General features: G+C 41.6%; 1 protein-coding gene and 1 non-coding gene across 2 annotated transcripts; both read left to right on the forward strand.

Moving 5' to 3' along the window:
* Positions 1–4,327: 4,327 nt before the first annotated feature.
* On the forward strand, positions 4,328–20,922 carry LOC104942046 (active breakpoint cluster region-related protein-like). Its single transcript, XM_010767237.1, has 8 exons — positions 4,328–4,818; positions 14,397–14,456; positions 14,886–14,995; positions 15,084–15,223; positions 15,967–16,101; positions 16,749–16,854; positions 17,444–17,597; positions 19,424–20,922. Exons 1-8 carry the CDS (start codon positions 4,633–4,635, stop codon positions 19,511–19,513), a joined length of 981 nt encoding a protein of 326 aa, XP_010765539.1. The 5' UTR covers positions 4,328–4,632; the 3' UTR covers positions 19,514–20,922.
* On the forward strand, positions 14,067–14,139 carry trnav-aac (transfer RNA valine (anticodon AAC)). Its single transcript has one exon. It is a non-coding gene; the product is annotated as a tRNA-Val (tRNA).
* Positions 20,923–21,698: the final 776 nt, after the last annotated feature.

Consider the following 21,698-nt stretch of genomic DNA (forward strand, 5'->3'; position numbering starts at 1 on the left):
ATTTAAATATTATTGTAAACATTCTCCACAATGTCAAAATCTTCCTATAACAATCTAATATTCCAGCAATACTGTATATATATACATTGTATTCAGGTCATGCAGGGCAGGGCAGAACATGCAGACCCCAGCTGGGATCTGGATCTGAGCCCAGAACCTGCTCGCTGTGAGGAGAGCCCCTGCACAGCTTCCTATTGGAACATCTGTAGTCGCAGTTCTTGTTAATGTCTAATATTCAGAATAACTCAGGATGGAATTACTGGCTAAATTGCTTTTGAAGTAAAAAAAACTCTGTGCACTGCTTAACCTCACACACAACAGTGAAGGTCAACTGAAGAACATTTACAGGCAGATGTTTCCCAGGATGTCCACAGTGAAGACAATGGGGCGTGTTACATGACGAATGCTCTTAAACACCAGACAGACTGCAGAGTCAGGACCTTCCCGTGTATATCAGCCAGGCATGGACTTGGAGCTGCTCCATATTCATGTCCGGCTCTTCAAGGTTCTCTGTGATTGGCAGAGTAGCGTTAAAGCATGCAGGAGGAGGCCAGAGAATCGCAGAATCAACAGAATCATGCTGCCTGTCAGGGCCGCAATCCAAGGTGGAGTTTGGAGTAGAAATCAGGACCTAGTTTTCCCCTCCCCCTCCTCTCTGGTCATATGGCGTGGCTGTGCGAGGGGCCGCGCCGCCCAGCACATCTATAATTAAGAGTGAGGATGATGCCTTGATATCGAGGCATAGGCACTCATAGTAACCATCGGCATCCTCACCTTTTTAATGTCGGTTTTATCTCAACCTACACAACCAACACAATAGGAATTTAACAAATTGTCCTTCTTTTTTACACCTGGTGCGGCTGTCCTCGGATCATATTTCAACGATGTTTGTTTTAATATAAGATTCATAAAATAAGAATTGGGGAGTTGGTGTGACCCACGGATTTAAAAAACCATTTAAACGCACTAAGCTATTTAACATAATCACCAGTAAAAGACCAAACAAGCTAACCGCCACACTCTCAGCTGATCACTGAAGTGTGAGTGTTCTATCTGCACCAAACTCGGCACCACAAAACATCTCCAGGGTTACCAATTTTACTAATTACTCTTTTCATTTTCTTTCCTGTAGTCCGACTCCCACAAGAACCTTTAATCTTATCTCCCTAATGGACTCCCTACTTCTCTCCTACTCGCATCTTTCCTACTTTATTTGATCATTCCCATGTCTCCCAAGGCCCCACACAGTTCATCCTTTCATACTGTTAATATACTTTAACAGAACATTTGTATCTATGCAGGGGCCTTACTCTGTTCTTCTTACGCACAGTAAAACCCTGCAGAGCTGAAATGGTTTGCCTCCAACGAGTTCCAGAAAAATATTATCCCCGCACATCGCTATCCTGTTATTGTTTTTGCATTTAAGTCACGTATGGAGTAGATATGGGTTTTGGCATACTGTGTGCTGCCTGTGCAGAACGCTGGGATAGCTTTATTGCGTGTGGAGTCAGTGTGAGCTCACAGTTCTCTGGGTTAACATGTCTGCATGTACAGTTGGCATGTTCTAAATGCCATGAATAGTGCATGAGCTTATACTAGACAGAGTGTAGCAGGGGATGTATGAATGTACAGAGCGTGTTTGTGTTCTTCCGGCTGGAAAAGTGCATACGTGCATGGTTTTTCTGATGTGATGTGTTGTGAAGTGATGGACTCCGGTTGACCCGTTACTATAGACGCCCGAACGCTGCTTCTACTCTGAAGACGAACTGTGCTCTGTGCGTGACGGTGTGTGTATAGACAAGCTTCTTACCTGGTCAAGCAAAACCATCAATTAGCCCTGTCGCATGACCTACTTTTTTTCCGGGTAACTGTCCCAGAAATACTTGCAATGCAATTATATTTTTGTAATTTTAAAACCATTTTATGCCACTGATATAATACAATTAACCCTATTCAATTAGCAATTAACTAATAATTGTGACTATTTAAACATCTGAATTTGAGTGGGAAATGATATACAAAGAAAAATTAAAGAAAAATATTCTAAAATTAAAACTAATTAAACAAAAAAACTCAACCAAAGTAATAATACAAATGTGGCACAGGGGAGAGCTGCTTTCATATCTTATAATGGTCGGGGAAACACTGCTGTTTATTTGGACATATTGTTACAGTAGCTAAAATGTTGGTGATATTCTTTTGTAAATATACACTTATGTGAACAGAATGTGCAATATCATTTTCAGACTAAATTATCCAAGTCATGTCCATATATTGCACAATTAATCAACAACGTGAAAACAATTATGTTAATATATCTTACATATAATAATGTGAGTTTTAGGATCCTGTGTTTTTGGAACTTTCTACTAAATTGAGATATATTGGCCACTGCTGCTTATTTTGTGTCGCTCTGAAGAAGTTCAATAGTACATTTTTCCACCTTCTCTTTAAGGGAAATGTGGCTTTCACACGTCTCCGCACTGGAAAGCTTACATTATTGCACAGTTCTCCTTATCTTTGCTCTTTGATGCATGTGTTCACCGCATAGAACAAAATGTATATAACTGCTAACATATACGCACTTTAAATACACCCATCCATTACTGTGTTCCCTTTCTCTGTCATCTTACCCAAAATATCTCCTGTCTCCCCTTGGGTTTTTTCCCCCTTCCCATTTCCAAAACACGGTTTTCCCAGACATTCTTCTAAAGTTGTGACGCATGGACAGTGTACGTCTCATAGTTACGAACCCTTGGAGTTAAAAATACTCTGTGGCAAGGGTTGGCTGAGGTCTCTCCCCCCCCCTCATTGTCAGTCACAAAGTCAGACATACAGGCTGTCCTTCACCACAGATCACACACTGTTCTTACCGCGTGGCATCACACTGTCTCCTGCCATCTGACGCCGCCTTGTGAAGACACAATGAAAGGGCTACAACGTATCGATTCATTTCTTTATTGTTTTACCAATTTATTCTTTGGAAGGTATTTAAAAAAAGTCCATGTTTAAGCCTTTACATTTCTTGTTTTTAGTCAAGAACTCAAAGATATTAATGTCATATTATATAAAACTGAGAAAAACAGGAAACCTCCCTATTTAAGAGGCTGAAATCAGCCTTTTCTGCCATTTCTACATGATTATCCAAAACGTTAGCTATCATTTTCCTGTTGATAGACTAATCTTTGCAGCTTTTCAAATCACTCGCTCAACACAGCCATAGAATGAACCTCTCTCACACTTTTTTCTGCTAGTATCTGCTGTTTTAGAGGGAATATAGAGCAGACTAATCATTAAATGCTTAAATCGACAGTACCAATAATCAATATCATTTGTGTAAGTATCGACTAACGGTTTTCTCTGGAACTTACTTTTGATTAAATCAATAGCTGAAGTTGGCACAGTTAGCAGATTTGTTTCAGTGTACATAGTTAAGCATCTCACTTGCTGCCCTAGTAAACACAGCTGTGTCTCACCATATGAGTACATCGAGGAAATTGTGCTTCTTTCTTCTTATCTGATTCCCTTTATGAATCAGTGTTCAATCAGCAGACGTCATCCTGAAACAGACGGAATCACAGCTAGCATTCAGGAGTCTGTCTTACACGTCTGGAGGTTTTTAAAATGCCTCCACATGTCTGTGACCTTTCCCCAGCACAATACTTCTCCCCTTTAATTAAAAAAAGATGGGACATGGCGGATGGAGATGGAATTTGACAGGCGTACACAGACTCCCCTGCCCCACATTGATCCATTATACAGAGGAACACGCCTTTTAAGAGCTGCCGGCTCCGGGGTGCCCTGTTGAATAAAGATGGTGACTCTCAGGATGTTAAAGGGATTGTGCAGCAGACATCAGAAGTGTAGGAGCGTGGTGCACAGAGAAGTGGAGGAAATGGGTGGAAAGAGGAGGAAGAAAATGGAGCTCTGACATCTGACAATGGAAAAGCTTTTAAAGCCTCAAAGTTTTCCAGTTTTTTCAGACGTTTTATCCACAAATATTTCACTTAAAAGTTTCTCATCATTACATTCCTCTGTTTATTCAGCAGCACACTGACCAGCTCTGGGAAAGGTTGTCAAGAGGTGAGAGCACTGAACAAAACACAGTGCAGCATTTACGTAGCAGCTCCCTACCTCCCTCCCTTCTACATTCCCCCTTTCACTCTCTCCTCTACTTCCCTCGGTTCTTATTGAAGGTCTATTGCTCCCTCCTCCTCTCTTCGGAGGTGTGTCCATCAACATCTGGAGAAGCAGGGCTGCTCAGTGACAACAGGAGCTCATTCACTCCCCCGATCTCCCCCCTCTCTCTCTCTCTCTCTCTCTGCCTGGCTCCGGCGCTCTGTTTCTGTGTTTGCCGTTGTGGAAGTCAGATTGCACAGTGCGGAGATGTTGGCAGCTGACTGTGGAATAAGCTCACAGAGGAATTATTATCAGGCTAGTCAAGAGGACCATGGCAGCATCTTCTCCTCACTTTTATAACTCTTTCCTTTTTTGATCTGAATATCTGATCAGCTGTTGGAGACATTTCATTCTTTTTGCCAAAGTCAAAGGCTGCTTTGGGATCCATCTCCTTGTTGAAAGCATTCTCCCTCCACCTGCGTTTTGGTGGAAGACGAATTTGAAGGCTTTGGGATGACGGAGATTTTGGTGTCGGATGTAAACTTGAACTCGGTGTGTGAGCGTCTGGAGAAGCACTGCTGTGTGGACCAGAACCAGCACAACCTGTCCAGCCAGCCACAGACCCCGGTGCTTAAGAGGCACAGCAACACCGGGGCCAAGCTGTGGGGCCGCGTCCGCAGCAAGCTGCTCAGACAAAAGGTCTGGCTGACATATGAACACACACACACACACACACACACACACACACACACACACACACACACACACACACACTCACACTCACACTCACACTCACACTCACACTCTCTCTCTCTCTTTCACGCACACACACACACACACACACACACACACACACACACACACACACACACACACACACACACACACACACACACACACACGCACGTCACTCACATGCTCCCACAAGCTGTGTTTCCTCTCTTTTATCATTTGTTCTCTTTTATGTATCACTGTGTCACTTCCATCTGTTTGCTTGGCCTCTCCTTTACTGTATGCTCAGTGTTTCTCTCTCCATGTGCGTCTTCTTTTCAAAGCAGAGTTGACTATTGTTCTTATCTGATGCCTCTATTGACCACATGAGAGGCAGTGATGTAGTGCTAAGTAGAAAAGGCGTCTTAACTGACCTGCTTGTGACACCAGCCTGAGTAAACACGAGTAAATAATACAAAATCATTTCTGCTTGTTTTCTCTCCTTTGAATGATTGTGTTCTCAAAATGCTCCAATCCATTTGATGCCACATACGGTAAAGAAGTGCTGCAGCAATTAGTATCGGAGAGAACAATAATCAGCAACTACTTTGATAACCAATTAAGTCATTTTCCATGCAAAAAATAACCATCAAATGTAAGGATTTCATGCCTTTCTCTCTTTCATTAATTAAACTGGGGTTTGAACTGACAAAAAATGTATATATTTGAAGAAATCACATTATACCATTATACCGTAAATAAAATAACAGGCAGATTCATTGACTATAAAAATAATTGTTAGTTTCACCCCCATTTGTTGCTAAACCTTCGGCTTTGAAAAGTGGCTCCACAAGAAATTGTTTCCAGATATTAACTTGTTGATTGATTTTGTATCAATTTATACAACATAGCAACTAGACTAGGAAGCCTTATTATATTACATAACTGGATACTATGATGTTCAATTACCAAAAGGTGAGATTCACCATCAAAAGTAAATACTGCTGTGATGGACAAGACGGTCTGTTTCTCACCAATGTCACCTCTTCTCCATTTCTATCTGTGACAATCTTTTATTTCTCATTTAAATGAATGAATCATGTATATATGGTATCTCCATCTCAACTATGATGCTTTTGAGATTTCAGTATCCGTTTAGCTCCCCCTGCTGTTCATGTTTAGCATTGTCCTCTGGCTGAGATGATGTGATAGGCCAGCCCTTTGGCAGATTCCACTCATTAATCAAATCATCTCTGAAACATGCGTCTATAATATGTATGTGTCAGTACAATCAGCATTGCAAGGGTGACATTTGAAAGTACGTAGCTTATTATGGACTTTTTGTCTTCATTATTGTAAGTCCCACAAACTATTGTCATTTTATTGTGTTTTGATATTTTAAGCATAGTTCCTATTTTTGATCTCTTGTTATTCAAAGGTGGTCGGTTAAGATAATGTAAGCAAGTAAGAGAGACATGTTTGTGTTCCCTAATTTCCTTGAAATGTAGATCATAATAAGATGGAAAATGTGTCCTATTATAGGATTGTGGTTCATTCAGGGAGGGCAATTGTTGACAATTTAGCTCAAGCATTCAGGTTGGAATGAAAGACCCTTGAATTGAGGGAATCTGCGGGAACACACAACGCGGGTGCACACACACACACACACACACACACACACACACACACACACACACACACACACACACACACACACACACAGGCCTGGTATGGCATAGTTTAAATGCAGGTTGTGGATTGTGACTCATGTGTTGCTGCAGGAAAAGGGCTTCTTTCTTTTCCCTTTTTTCTCCTCCAGATGCTTTTTGAATCCGTATGATAGAGGAGAAGCATGTGAGCCAGTTCTTGTTCTATGCATAGCTCTGCACACACTGAGTCATTTTTGTATCACTGTGTTTGCACATGTTTATTCAGCAGTCTTCCTTTTCATCATGAACGCACTGCCAGCATTTTAAGATGTCATTTGTGTGCATAATAAACCGGTGTAGGACAAAGAAGTTGAGATTTAGCTTGACCTTTGCTTCCCTGGTTTACATTATTCAACAGATGCCTGAAGAAGGCTGACCACTGTTTATAGTGAGCGGGATGAGACAGGGATTACAGACTAAGCCCAGATTTACTGCATCGACCCAAAAGGTCCTGTATGGATTGATTCTCTTCCTCGCTGAGAAAGCCTCCATGTCTTAATGCCACATAACGAGCTTTTCAATGGTGTCTAGATTTTGCAACTTTGCCTTTAGTTGAATCAACACTTGCCCTCCAGCTATTAACCTGCTCCCCCCAAACTGCTATACAAGGTCCCTTTCATCCTTTCATTCACTTTCAATGAGGCTTTGACTGGCAGCCCTTATGAGTGACTCATGTTGTCGTTTCTCTGGATCCTATCAGCTGATCTACAATTCTCCCCTTTTCCCCTCCCTCCTCTACTTGGTAGTAAACTCTATTTGATGGAGGGTGAGAGGTCATAATGTTGAATGATCTATCACCATCATGTGAAGCGGTAACATGACAGGCTGCCTGTGGGTCCTTGAAGCAATGTATCAATACAGGACAGGGTTAATGCAGTGCTTTTCATTTATTTGAATCCAAACAGTTGGACATTTGAATTTCCCCCAGGAGCTGGTGGATTGGTTTTGTTGGTTGGTTTCTTTGTCTGCCAGCAACCTGGATCACAGAAAAATAACTGGCAAAACGTGGTGCAGTGGTTTAGATTTGGCCAACCAAGAAACATGTCAATGTTAAAGCCAAACATGAGTTTCTTGTTTGTTTTAATTTTCTCTTTTAGATTCCAAAATGTGTCTTTCCATTGTCCCTAAAATCTATATAGTTTTAATTTACAACAAAATGCTCATACTCATTATGAATATAAAGTGACTTCCTTTCTTTTGATGTTATCATTGAAGGGGGTGGAGAAAGCAGACTTTAGGGCACATTGCTTCTTTGTTGTTGCGTCGTGTTATTCACAGGGTGTTGGGAAGGTGCATTAGTGTACGGTTGACACTGGGGACTCGTCCTCGCTCCTTTATCCTGAAGCGCCACCTAATTAAGACGTGGTGGGACGAGGCGGGAGGCTGGCTGGGAACATTAATTAGACTAGAACCAGACACATCATAAGTGTCTCAGCAAAAGAACAAATGGTGATTAAGCCGCTACTCACCTGTAGTCTGGGTTTTTCCCGCTGTGCATTAAACACTGTGTTCTTTTGGCTGATGACCTGTTTGCAGACAGGTTTGCTTTTATTTTCTTTGAGTAACAGCCTGCTTAGTGTGGAGAACAAAGGATCTGTCATGCTGTCTTAGCCATGGAGGAGAATCCGATCCATTATCACACGCCGTCATTCCACCTTTAACTGCATTCAAGCCCTGATAAAAAATGATGCTCTTCCGTTTTAGTATGTTGATTAGTGCAGAATAGATTCAAGTATCATCCCTCCTGCATGCCTGAAATGCCAGCCAGTCCCCTAATGGTCTTTTTTATAGGCCACATAAATCTCTGTCTGTCCCCACCTGAGGGCATAGCCTTCTAGTGGCCCCAATCCATCCCTGTGTGCGGGCTCTGGGATTGGCTAATGAGCTCCAGGAGAGGAGCGCCAGGTCAGTGCAGCGCTCTGAGGTTGGACCCACAGTGACCTCCTCCTCGTGGAGTCCAGCTTCTTCGCTCCTGGCCGAATGGAGGGTGGCTTTATTCTCAGCAGGGTGACAGCAAGGCATTCATCTTCTAATAATTAGGCGGTGCGAGTGAGGAGGTGTGGGATTCTGGTATCCTATCACATGCTGGTCCGGGTAAAGACAGAAAGGTTTTAGGGCTAACTGTTCTGCTTGAAGATGAGGATCCAGGCTTGAGACGTAAATGTAAGCAATTTGTAACATATATCTCAATGTTATCTACTAGACTAGACAATCAACATGGAAATAATAACTAACTATTTTGTAAATCCATAATTTGTGTAGGAGTCGTTTTTTCCGGAAAAAATTGTAGAAACTGCTGTTTTCAGTTTCTGAAAAAAATAAGATGTCCTGTTTTCTCTATTGATTATCATATTAAAGGAAATATATTTAGGTTTTAGACTGACATTTTATAAACTAAGCCATCAATGGACTAATCATGAAATATTTGACAGATTAATCGATTGAGAAAAGAATAGTTTGTTTGAACCCTTTTCTGGTATTGAAAGACAACCTGTTTGAGGCTCGTTTTGCTGGTTTTATTCTTAGATGTTGGTTTTTAGCAGTTGACCTACCGTGGAAGAAGTTGCATTGCTCATGAGAGCCTTCAAAGTTAGTAACCCAAACTCTCTCCTCTCTTGCTGAAAAAGCTGGTTGATGTTACATGAGAGCTGAAGTGAGGCCCCTCTGATTCTTTTACTGGCACATGCTTCAAGACACATTTCACTTCCTTGTTATTTTCTCCTCTCTGTAATGTAAGTCTGATCCTATGGCATACAAATGGTGCATTCTGTTAGCGTTGAAGGTCACACATAACTTCAGCAAGGACTATTCAATGTCCCAGAAGGCAGAGGAGTGACACAAATGTGACTTAGATCTGGTTCTCTTGATAGCATATATGTATTTTTTTGTTTAAATCAGAAATGTGGTGGTTTGTCTGTATGATAGCAAATCTAGCAGTGTTTTCATCTGTGACTTCACCATGTAGGTTTTATGGTCAAAATGAAGGGAAGCAGCAGGAAGAGTGTTCCTGAATCTTGTTTTATGTATTTTTGTATTTGCATAAAACATAACTATCCATATTTAGGCTGATATCCCTCTTTTCTTACTAAATTCAAACTGAACATCCAACAAAAAAGCAACAACTATGAAATTAAATTCATTCATCTAATGAAACCTTATTGAATAGCTCTTGCTATTTCACCCTTCTTTTTTATTCTAAGTGTGGGATAACTCGTGAGTGTGTGTGCAGGCTGCAGGCAGGGTGGTGTTACATAAGTGTAGTATGCATCTGTGTATTGCTATTTAGAAGCCCTATAAGAGAATCACACACTGCCTGCAGAGAAGCAAGACTAATCTGCAAATCACAACCCTCTGCTGGCTGAAAACCCCACCGATTGGCTCAAACAAGGAAGAGAGGGACAAAGGCAACATGGCAACCGACCCATCAAGGCCGTAATGACATCAGCTGCTGCTGGGTAAAGAGGCTAACACTGATGCACATATAAACATTATGCCTATGTAGCTCATTTGTCTAAAAATAGTCATGCAGCTTGTACTCTGAATACAGAGTACTGTAGCGTGATGTGTAACTGGGGGGAAAGGGCTCAATCAGTGCACAAACACTTCTGTAATCCTGCTGAAAAACCACGGAGCCGTGCAGTGTGAGATATGTTCTAATTAAAGGAGTAATAAAGAGCTTTCTGCAGCTGAATGAATATTTAATCAGCCAGAGAGCGGCAATGGAAAATTGCGATGAAACACAAAGGACAAATTAAACAGAAATTCTTCAATTCACCATATCAAAAGATCAAGTTGTGTTTGATTATGGTTGCCAGCGTGCACTAGCTCTCGAGCACAGCGAGAATGGGCTGATTAGGGTGTGTTGGGATTTTCTCATTAAAGGCTTTAAACACCACTTCATTAACTGACTGTTTGGCACCATTGCCTTTATAGCTTCAGAACACACCAACTTATATTAGTTTTTTGTGTTAGATCTACATAATTAGCAGAAGTTTGTAAAGAAATTCATATTAATACGTGTGAAGGACAAACAAGAATGCAAACCAGGCACTAAAGACAACCTGATTAAATCTGAGTAACATACAATAACAAAGGCGGGGGAGGCTCAGTCTGTAGGGACTTGGCTTGGGAACCTTGGGAGAATAGCCGGTTCAAGTCCTGATCAGCCCAAAAGTAGGGAGTGAGTACTTGGAGAGGTCCCAGTTCACATCCGTGAGCACTGCCGTGGTGCCCTTAAGCAAGGCACCCGACCCCCCCACTGTTCCCCGGGCAGGTGTACAATAGCTGCCCACTGCTCCTAATACTAGGATGGGTTAAATGCAGAGGTCAAATGTGTGTGCTCTGCTGTGTACATGTACGTGTGTGTACAAATAAAGAGAGTATCATTACTATCCTCCGTTTCCGTAAAAAAATCGAACTCGCAAAAAGATCACATCGAAATTAAGACATTTACATGCATGATTTATAGTAGGAAGTTTACTGTATAGTCCGACAAATCAATCCCAGTTGTAACAAGCAGAATTCCCAACGTTAATGAAAACATGTTTTGTGAATATGTTTTAGGTGTGCGTTTCCTGTCAGTAGAGAATGTATTCTGATAACAATCGGAGTGCCCCAGGTTCGGACATGTTAATGTCAGACCTCATGGTGTTCAGAGATTCAGATGGCCACTTGGACATATTGTACATAGACTTCTCTGACATATGAGGACCCTGCATATGTATGTTATTCTGTTGCTGTAAAGCTGCATGTGCTGAACATACGTCTCCAAAGCCTCCTGTGTGTTTGTTGAAATGTAAACAGCTCCAGAGGGGGTTAGGGTTAGGTCCCTCTGCGTCAGTCTGTTGCTCAGTCTCAGGCAGGCAGCAGGACTATGGCTCACATGTCACATGTCACATGCCGCTGAAAGGGCAGGATTATGTGTCCGGAGAGGGGGGGGAGGGTCTGCCAGCCAGTTCTCGTAGTGTAGTTCGCCTCACACGCGAAAGGTCCCCGGTTCGAGACCGGGCGAGAACATCATTTTTGTATCAACACAACCATTTGTTAAGTTTCTCATACATTTCCAATCAAATGTTGTCATTGGCAGTGAGTAAACAATGTTATTCTTTCTGTATGCAATGATTCAATGGTTTATAAAAGAGCCAAACTGATCACTAGTTACCATATCTGTGACAAGCATATTACCTTTATCAGAATAAGCAAGGCATTAACCCTTCCAAAGATATTCTTTAATGTATCTATTTTCATGGCATATTCATTGTGACCGTAGTCAAGCCTTCGATTTCTTTAGTTATCCAATTTGTCCAACGCTTTCAAACAATAGACGCTCTATAGATCATTATGAAGAGAGCTGAAGTGACTTCCTGTTCTCCTGCTCGTCTTTCAGAAAGACAGCATGTGGAAGCTGAGCGCCATAACTTATCTGCTTTGTTCTGCCCTCTAGATCAGTCAGGGGGCAGGCTGATGTACTTCCTGGCTCTCTGTGCTGCTTCAATTGAAGTTCAAACTCTGGTTGTGATATATTCTGTCCTGCTTGACTGATAGAAATTACAACCAGACAAAGAAAAAGATAATAATATAAATTCTCTCCGGGGTGAAAGGAGGTCCATATCAGCCGACAGCCACATGCCTGCTGATGCCTTCGGAGTGAGCTGCTTAGAGTGCCCATATAAGTTAATTGCTCTGTCTTTCAAACACATTTTCTTTTTTGCACCACTTCACTCATTTAGTCCAACGTATACTGAATTACTTGGATTTGACGTTTGGACGCCAGGGGTGCGTCTTCATCAGTCAAAGGAAACACATTTATTTCATTTTATGTGAGGAAAAAGCTTTTAAGTTTGCACACTAACTGGAATGCGTACAAATCTGTGTGTACAACGGTTTGTTAAACTTGAAGTATTTCTGTGATTTGCTCCGGGCTGCAGTATGTTCTAGACTCACAGTCATATATCTCTGATAGTTTCACAGCACTACAAAGAGGGCTTTGAGCCAGTCTAGCTATAGGACTTCTCCAAAAAAAAATATCACAAGACATGTTTTGACCTTTATCGAAGTTGCTCATATGTTCAAAATCCCCTTCAAGCTTTTTTTGAGTGAGATGAAAGGGACCTAAAGCTATACCAGGTTGCTTTTTGCAGGTTCTTGAAAGTTTGAAGCCTTTCTAGCGTGCATTACCTTTACTGCACTCCATGCTCTGATACCTGCTGTTCTTTTCCTGCCAGTCCTCTGGCTCAGCTGTCAATCAGGATAAAACCTTAAAACCTCCTGCCACTTTGATTAAACCAGCCAACTGGACACAATCCCGATAAGTCCCAATTCGTTACCGAAAAAGCAGTCTCTTGTTATGCAGTATTTTGTTCCTTATTCTGACTGTAATATTTAGTATAAACTAATTCAGTTTGAGTTTTGTAGAGGACTCTTCAGCCAAACTGTCATTCTGTTAAACCAGCTGATTTACTAGGAAAGCAAAAGGGGGGAAACAAATTCCTCTCTAAGTATCTTTTAATAGAAAAAGGTCCAGTTGAGGATAGAGTTTCGAGAGGGGTCAATGAGTGTAACTATTGCCTGTAAAGGGCCTTCTTTATTTTTAAAACCCCAATGCAGTGCATTCATTTTTTATTTCAAGAATTAGCAGAGGGTAATACTGTAGGAAGAAATGGTTGGGAGGTAATATGTTTTGTTTTGGAGGGGTGAGTAGTGAGTCCTGGCTCTTTGCCCGCCTCTCTTCTTGGCAGTGGCTGTGTAAAGACAGCAGTGATTACCTGTCCCTCGTCTCAAACCCAAGCCCTGCTGGGAAAACAGGCTTTAACGATAATAGGAATGCGTGAAACCGATGCCAAATGGCCTTTTTATGAGGTAATGAAATACTCTCACTAAGAACTTGTAATGGTTGCAGCCTAATGCTAACAATAAGAGAAGTGTGCTGCCCTCGTGCTCACCCAGCAATCTTTAGTTCCTCTGAGTTGAGCACATTATTATGCATGGTTTGTAATGACATAACTGTGTAGAGCAAACAGCCTATAAAAAAGGCATTAGCTGCTGTGGCCTCCCGCAGCGAGCACACACTCCAGGAGACTTAAATCAACAACAAGCCGCCGTCTATCATGTCTCAGAAGGCATTATGGGACGTGACGTGAGATCCAGACTTTGGAATGTGCGGGTGAAGAGGGCCAATGTAGAGTCCTTGTTGGACCCCTGAGGGAGTGCAGAGGGTATATGTGGGGAACTTAAGTGGCGTGGTTCTTTCCCAAAGCAGACTGACTGACTGCTGTTGTCACCGGCCACACCGACATTTCAAACATGGAGCAGCGCAAAAGTGAACTCTGTACTCAGTGCGTTTTAATAACAGTTTCAAATATCTCCTGCTCACCTTTAGACTTTGCCGGGTGCCTTTCTTGTTCCAATACTTAAACAGTCACTTTTCCTTTAGCGAGGGTTGCTCAATACATGCTTTATATATTTGTCAGTGGGGGGGGCCATGTCACGTCTGGGCTGCGCGTCTCAGCGGGGGGGAGCTGTCAGCCAGTTCCCGTAGTGTAGTGGTTATCACGTTCGCCTAACACGCGAAAGGTCCCCGGTTCGAGACCGGGCGGGAACAGATTTTGTTTTGTATTCACCAGAAAGGTTGATATTGTCCCTTTTTAAAAATGCTCCAATGACAAGTATTGGAACAATTATTCACCAAAATGAATGAAGGAAAAAGTTTGCTTTGTGGTGAATGTACATGTACTATATTGCTGCTCTCTTTTTTTGTTAGGCAGTCTCCTCTATGGGGATAATATTTCTTTATGTATGAAACCTTATTTATTCACATACTGTTGCCTAATGTTTTCCTGACTCTGTTGTGTCTTTCAGCTGGATCCTCAGACAGTGCAGTCCAAGAACTGGCACATGGACGTCATAGAGATGAACGGGGTGAGACACAACACTATCTTACATTATGAAATACTTGTAAATATTGTATTGAGATATGTTGTGTTAGGCAAATGCAATGTAAGTTTTTCTGACTGCATACTGTTTTCCAATGGTCTGTCTTCAACACTGCTTAAGCACCTGCAGGAAGAGAACGTGGGATTTAGAAATATGTGTTGGTGTCCTCAAAAGTACAGATTTTAGGAAAGAAAAATTGAGTTGGTTATATAAACCAAACTCCAGGGAGAAATTATGTTTGGCTGTAATGTTTACAATAAGATCAAGTTGTTTAGATGTTTAGCTCGAAGATGTTGGATATTCAATTTCAATGTCATAAACTCTCTGATTCAATGCATACAAAGAAGAAAAAGTTCATTTCTGGCTTCGTAGAGAAATGCGCTTTACTTCAGCTGTGTTGTTGTTCATCTTCAGATCAAAGTGGAGTTCTCCATGAAGTTTACAAGTCGGGACCTCAGCTTAAAGAGAACGCCGTCCAAAAAACAGAGCGGGGTGTTTGGAGTCAAAATCAACGTGGTGACAAAGTAAGTACGATTTTGTTAATTTGACCCAAATAGGCTGTTACTGTAGATAACAAAATATAACTTTGTTGTCTGCTCTTCACGTGGACAGGCGCGAGCGCTCCAAGGTGCCTTACATCGTCCGGCAGTGCATTGAAGAGGTGGAAAAGAGGGGGATCGACGAAGTGGGAATCTACAGGATCTCAGGGGTGGCCACTGACATCCAGGCCCTCAAATTAGTGTTTGACACCAGTAAGACTCCTCTCCCTGTCTCTCTGTTGAACACTCTTATCCTGAGCCATATTACAATGATTCACTGATGAGATTTTGGAGCAAATGAAGTGGTCCATATTGGTGGTAAACACAAGGAAAAGCTATAAAGTCATATTCTAACATAACATTCAAGAGCTACAACTAATGTTGTCCATCATTTTCTCCATGAACTGAGTATTATTATGGTCTATAAAATTACAGAAAAGTGTTAAAAAAATGTCAATCAGTGTTTCCCCAAGTTAAATAGGTCCTGTTTAGTCCACAACTCAAAGAGATTGAGTTGCTGAGAATTAAGAAACAAGAAAATATTCATATTTAAAAAGCTGGATATGAATTTCGGCCACTTTTCCGAAGAAAAAAAATGGCTCCAACCCTTTGATCGATTGTTTAAATAGTAGTGATTTATTATGAAGTTGCCAAATTATCGATTGGTAAATTATCGAGCTTTATTGACTTGTCTGTTGAAATGTTGTGTATGAAAATTGTGGTTGTACATAAAACTGTTTTAGATGCAGCCCACAGTTGTTTCATTGCAATTGAGAATTGTGGGAACTGACTCTCAGTGATGGTCACACGGCTGCAGTAACATCTTTGTGTGTTATACGTCTCTGTCTGCATCTTGGATAATTGACAGATCTTGCTAAAGGAGCAGCTGTGTTATTGTCCGTCTGTCATACCGTAGTCCTCTTTCTAATGGCTCCTGGTTTGTTTCCGCCCTGCAGATACCAAAGATATCCTGGTGATGCTGAGCGATATGGACATCAACGCCATTGCAGGAACACTGAAGCTGTACTTCAGGGAGCTGCCGGAGCCTCTGCTCACCGACCGCCTCTACCCCGCCTTCATGGAGGGCATCGGTGAGACCTTTAACCCTGAATCACTATCAGGTTTTATTAGGGGTATAACATAAACACAGTTAGAGGAATAACGTTTTCATTCAAGAGAGGTATTATTGAGATAAGATGAAATAAGATATACATTATTGATACCAAATTGCGATTTCTTTTTGTCACAGCAGCATGGAAAATCGCACCTAATTTGCTAAATAAAAAGATTAGAAAATAAACAAACATAACATAGAAACATCTCAAATTGAAGATAAAACAGAACGAAAATCTCAAAGTAGGATATTAATAACATTAAGTGTGCAAGGAATTGCAAAATAAATGAAATAAAAAATGTGCATTGTGAAGAAAAGTTCAGTTTTAAGTTATAGGTCCAGCTAGCAGAAGAGAAACCTTTGTGAGAAAATATCCAATAAAATGTGCAAGAAGCTGACAAGACGAAATGTTTTATGAGACGAGAGGTTTTGGACCTGATGGACCTCAGCCTCCTGTTAGAGGGGAGCGTCTTAAAAAGTTTGTGTCCAGGGTGGGAGGGGTGGAGTGTTTGTTTGTGTCTTCAGTGGGGAGTTACATTTGCCCAGCTACAATAGATAAGAGCTGAATTTAAAGAGACGTCTTGCTGTAACCAGATGTGACATCTTTCTCCCCCCCCCCCGCAGCGCTCTCTGACCCCGCAGCCAAGGAGAACTGCATGATGCACCTGCTGCGCTCCCTGCCGGACCCCAACCTCATGACCTTCCTCCCCCTGCTGGACCACCTCAAACGGTACACACACTCTCCGTCAGATAGAGTGGAACTTACTGCTTTGGTCCGAGTTACATATTCCTTTAAGTCCTACAGAGCATATTCAAATCATTTTTCTATGCTTTAACATATATGCATTTCTTGTCAAAACATCCCCTGAATGAGGTTGTACACATTCCTTTAGCGAGGGTTGCTCAATACATGCTTTCAATATTTGTCAGTGGGGGTGCTGAGTCACATCTGGGCCGCGCGTCTCAGCGCCCAGATCACGTTTGCCTAACACGCGAAAGGTCACCGGTTCGAGACCGGGCGGGAACAGTTTTCGTTTTGTATTCACCTCATACAGGTGGTGTGTTTCTCTCAAAAAGCACTGAAAAATCTGAAACGTTAACTAAGTGTAAAATGTAAATGCAAATGTAAACTACATTTATTAGGTTAGCTGAAAGTTTAAATAAAGAAAATGTGAGGTTAAACTTCAATCGTTATCTGAAATTTGTTGAGATAATACACTTAAAGTCAACGTTTCAGTTTGTTCAGTGGAACCCTTTGGCTGTGTTTTCCCTCTGTTTGTCCTCCCTGACTGACGGGCCTGCTGCTGTTTGTTCTGCAGCGTGGCGGAGAAGGAGCCCGTCAACAAGATGTCCCTCCACAACCTGGCCACGGTGTTTGGCCCCACTCTGCTCAGGCCCTCAGAGTCCGAGATCGCAAAGGCTCAGCACATCACCTCTGCCTCTGACATATGGTCACATGACGTGATGGCGCAGGTAACTACACAACGGCACCTGAAAATGTTTATCTTTGCCAAAACGTTAGCAATGTTAAGACAATGTTTTCCATATCATTATAGAAGTGTAACCGTGCAGAGTAGAGGAGAGATATGAGAGCGGTGTGTACATGCAGATTCCCTCGTTTCCTGCACATGTTTTTCCGTGGATTCCCTCCCACGTCTCTCATTGACCCCTGTCACTTCGGTGCTCCCTCCCAGCTGTATTTAGGCTGCTGGCCATGTATTCATGTCTTCTGAGAGATGAGTTTCCTGTGCACAAATGTATTTTCTTGGCAGAATAAACAACTTCCAGAGTAAATCATCATAAATGGGGCAGCATGCGCATGCAGGAGGCCCCGCCCATCCATTACTGTGACGTTCACTGTTAGTACGGGGGTCTTCTTTCGAATTCTGACTGTTTATCACATAAGTAAACAAAATGTCAAACACCAAGGAAAGATGCTTCCGCCACCAAAATACAATCTAAAATGGGGACATGATGAATTTGCCGTAAAGTTAATAAAATCTAATCTATGTGTTAAAATGCTAGTAAAAAAGTATGTTTATTCTCAACATTTCAACGATATTCTCAAAATGGTATCGGATATTATTCTCAACATTTTGACTCAACATTATAATAATAATGATATTTGTTCCTCTCATACCAGGCACTTACTATTGAGTAGATGAGCCTCAGTGAAGGGGGGAATATTGAGGGACATTGCAAGGGGGAACATTGGACTGAAAATGTGAGTTAAACATTAACAGCAGACGGGTAGCAACCTCCTAAGGTAAATTACAGTTTTCAGAGGGAAAAACTTTTCACAAAAGCGCTGAATTAGACAGAAGTCCAACATCAAAGCAGACAAACAAACTTAAATATGAACCAAACGGTATATGGTCCTTACCAGTCTAACACAAAATCCATAATAAACGTTCAAATTCACTAAAAGAGGGAAAAGCCTTTTAAATCATTATGTATTGCGTTCTATATTACGATTTTAAAAAGCCTGGAAATATATGCATGCGTGCTTCAGTTCATGTGGTTAATTTTTTTTTAGGAGAAAAGTAATAAGGAATCGGATCAAAGTGACCTTAGAGATAAAACTATGCTTCAATGATTAGGGTTCTCTTCCATAAACTGTCAATTAAAGGAATGTAATAAATTAGTTAGATTGATATCTTGAAGACTTTAAAAGCCCTGCACTATGCTGCGTTCCAGACCATATTGAACTTCAAAATGTCCACACTCGGTGTTCAAAGTACAATGTCAACCAAAGTCGTAGTAAACTAAGGAGAGATCCATTGAGCACGACTTCATGGAGAAGCAGTTGTCTGACCTCACAAAGCAACAAAGTGCACATTGTACATGGTAAACCATTAACAAAAAAGTTGTGTCTATATTTTATTAAAATATGAAATACCATCATATAATAAAACCTCTTCTGCATGTAAATCCAAGTCAAAATGTGTCACTAATGTTATAAGGTAGCTGGTTATAGTTAACAATCTCTGAAAGTGATCTTCTCTTCACAAAGGTTATTTGGGAAAACTTAAAAAATGGCAACAAAAGAAATGTGGTGGCTGTACCGCTTCTGTGCCAAATAAACTGTATTTGTCTGTCACAATAAGCAATGATTTCTGTTTATGATTTTGCGTCGAGCACCTGGAACTCTTGGAAGTAGTAAGTTGCTTATTTCAACTGGGAAAATCCCAATTCCGAGTTGTCTTGAACACAGCATAGGATGGAGTAGAAGACCGACGAGTAGGATAATATGGACTGTTTATGAATGAATAACAATAAGTGGTTTTCTGTTTCCTCAGGTCCAGGTGCTGCTCTACTACCTGCAGCATCCTCCCATCTCCTTCGCGGAACTGAAGCGCAACACGCTCTACTATTCCACTGACGTTTAAACCACCCCCCACCATCACCACCTCCCTCAGGGCGCCATACAGAGAGGAGAGAGAGAGAGACTCCATACAAACCCTGGTCCTTGCCGACCGGTGGTCCTGCCTCAGCTCTCCTCCCAGCAGGCTGCTCATCTTGACTCGTACCACGACCCCCCCCCCCCCCCCTTCCCCCTACCACACATACACACACACATCCCTCCCTGAACCCACCACCTTCTCCCCCGGTCCTGAAAAGAGATGAAGCCTGTCAATATGGAGGCGGTGACGGAGACTTCCCGGTCATCTATTCGTCACGTTTGTAAACTAAGGAGAGTAAAGCCCCCAGCGCCTCCCGCTCCCAGGACAAGGCATTCTGGGAGCTCATCAGGGAAATCTAGAGGGGGTCAGGATCACGTGGTGTCATTTAGTGAGCACTTTCCAGACGACTCCAGCTTCTTATTCCTTGATCAGAGGCATGCCAGAAAAAATGGCATTTTCATGTGTGATAATTATGTTTTCTCTCCTTTTTTCTGTCTTTCTGGCCTAATGCATGTGGTGGAGGAGACTGGGGGTGTGAGTGACGACGTGGATGCACTTGAGTGAGTGAGTGTGTGTTTAAAGGGACTTTGAGAACTTGTGAGGTTTAGAAGTGGCTGGGAAGCCGTCCTAATACATGGCTGGTGACGCGTCTCTCTGTTCTGACAGGACGAGAGAGAGCTGCCCTCCCCGGTGAGTCTCGGCCAAATTAGCCCTATTTATTTTAAATATATATAATATGTGTGCCTGTACAGTTCTGTGCAACTAGAGAAATGCTCAAAGGAGTCTGTTTTTTGAAGTTTATTCAGTTAGTGATGTTATTTTTAGCTTCTCATTCACCATGTCCATGGTTGGTAAGCTGTACTGAAAAGATGGACATAAAGTCTGCCAGTTAATTTCAGATCACTTTGTAAAGGAAGGGCACTCTGGGACATGAGGGTTATTGGGGGGAAAACACAACAAATGGAACATTCTTTTTATTTCTCTCGTTGTTTCATTGCAAGCCTGTTCCAAGTGTCTTACTGCACCGGTATAATCTATAGAGTTGATTTGTGTAGTTGCCCTCATTGCATGTTCAGCTTGTCAATCAAACCAGGCAGGGTAACAGAAAGGTAGGTTGTCTCTGCGCAGCCCGCTGAGACTGGCTGATCCCATCTCTGCTCTGTACAAAGCCAACCTTTCTGCTATCAAGCCTGCGACATATCTTAAAATACTGTAAGCACTGCTAGATGAGTACTATTTGATATTTTTAATATAAGATGAAAATAAAAATAAAAAATGTTGTATTTTACTTCCTTTGAGAAGAATTTCAATATACTGTAATATTGAGGATTAAATGTCAATGTGAACTTTTCCCCCCATTTTTTTTTAGTAAAATAAAAGTTACCAAAACACTCTCTTTGTGTCCATCTGTTTCAATACTTGTCTGTGGAAACAATGCGTCATCTTCACTTACACACGGTTTGATATTGCTTATTCAATTGAGTAACAATAATAAAACATCGCAAATACATTATCACCTGAATTATAATTTATAGAATGTTGAACCTTTTGAAGCCCCTTTTACTGGATATGTTACTATTTTTTTCCCATATTAACAATTAATAATCATTCATCACATTCTGCTACGTCAGCAGTTGGAGTTCTTCCCCTATTGAAATATTAATCCACGTTTGGAAATGTAAAGTGATTGCACCACCTGGTGGTCAATTTACAAACTGTTTAAAGTAACTCCCAGTGGAAGTGACACTCAGGCTGTACATCTGTGCAGTTAACCCTCTGATTTGTTAAAATATTAAGGGCAAACCTGCTGACCTCTGTTCAAATTGGTGGTGGTATATTTCCCACAAAATCTGCATGTTTTCCTTGCAGCATTTTAGATTAGATTGTTAAAGAGCATTTACCAACCAATCTTCTTCATTTCTTGTCTGACTTAAAGGGTATAGACCCAACAGTCCTTCAGCTTCTTTCATTGGTTATAGAGGGATGAGGATACGTTTTTGTTAAATATTGAATATATTTGTATTTTGTGCAAGTGTTTCCGGCCCTTGTGAGCTCCCATGAGGAGCAGTGCAGAGCTCTGAAGCCCAGTCAATCTCAGACCAAGGTTGCTGACCTAAACCTGCCATGGGGGGGAATCCTCTGAGTCCATCGATGGATCCAAGCTCGCGGT

This window comes from Notothenia coriiceps, unplaced genomic scaffold (genome assembly GCF_000735185.1).
Source record: "Notothenia coriiceps isolate Sejong01 unplaced genomic scaffold, NC01 NC01_scaffold00004103, whole genome shotgun sequence".
Taxonomy (NCBI): Eukaryota; Metazoa; Chordata; class Actinopteri; order Perciformes; family Nototheniidae; genus Notothenia; species Notothenia coriiceps.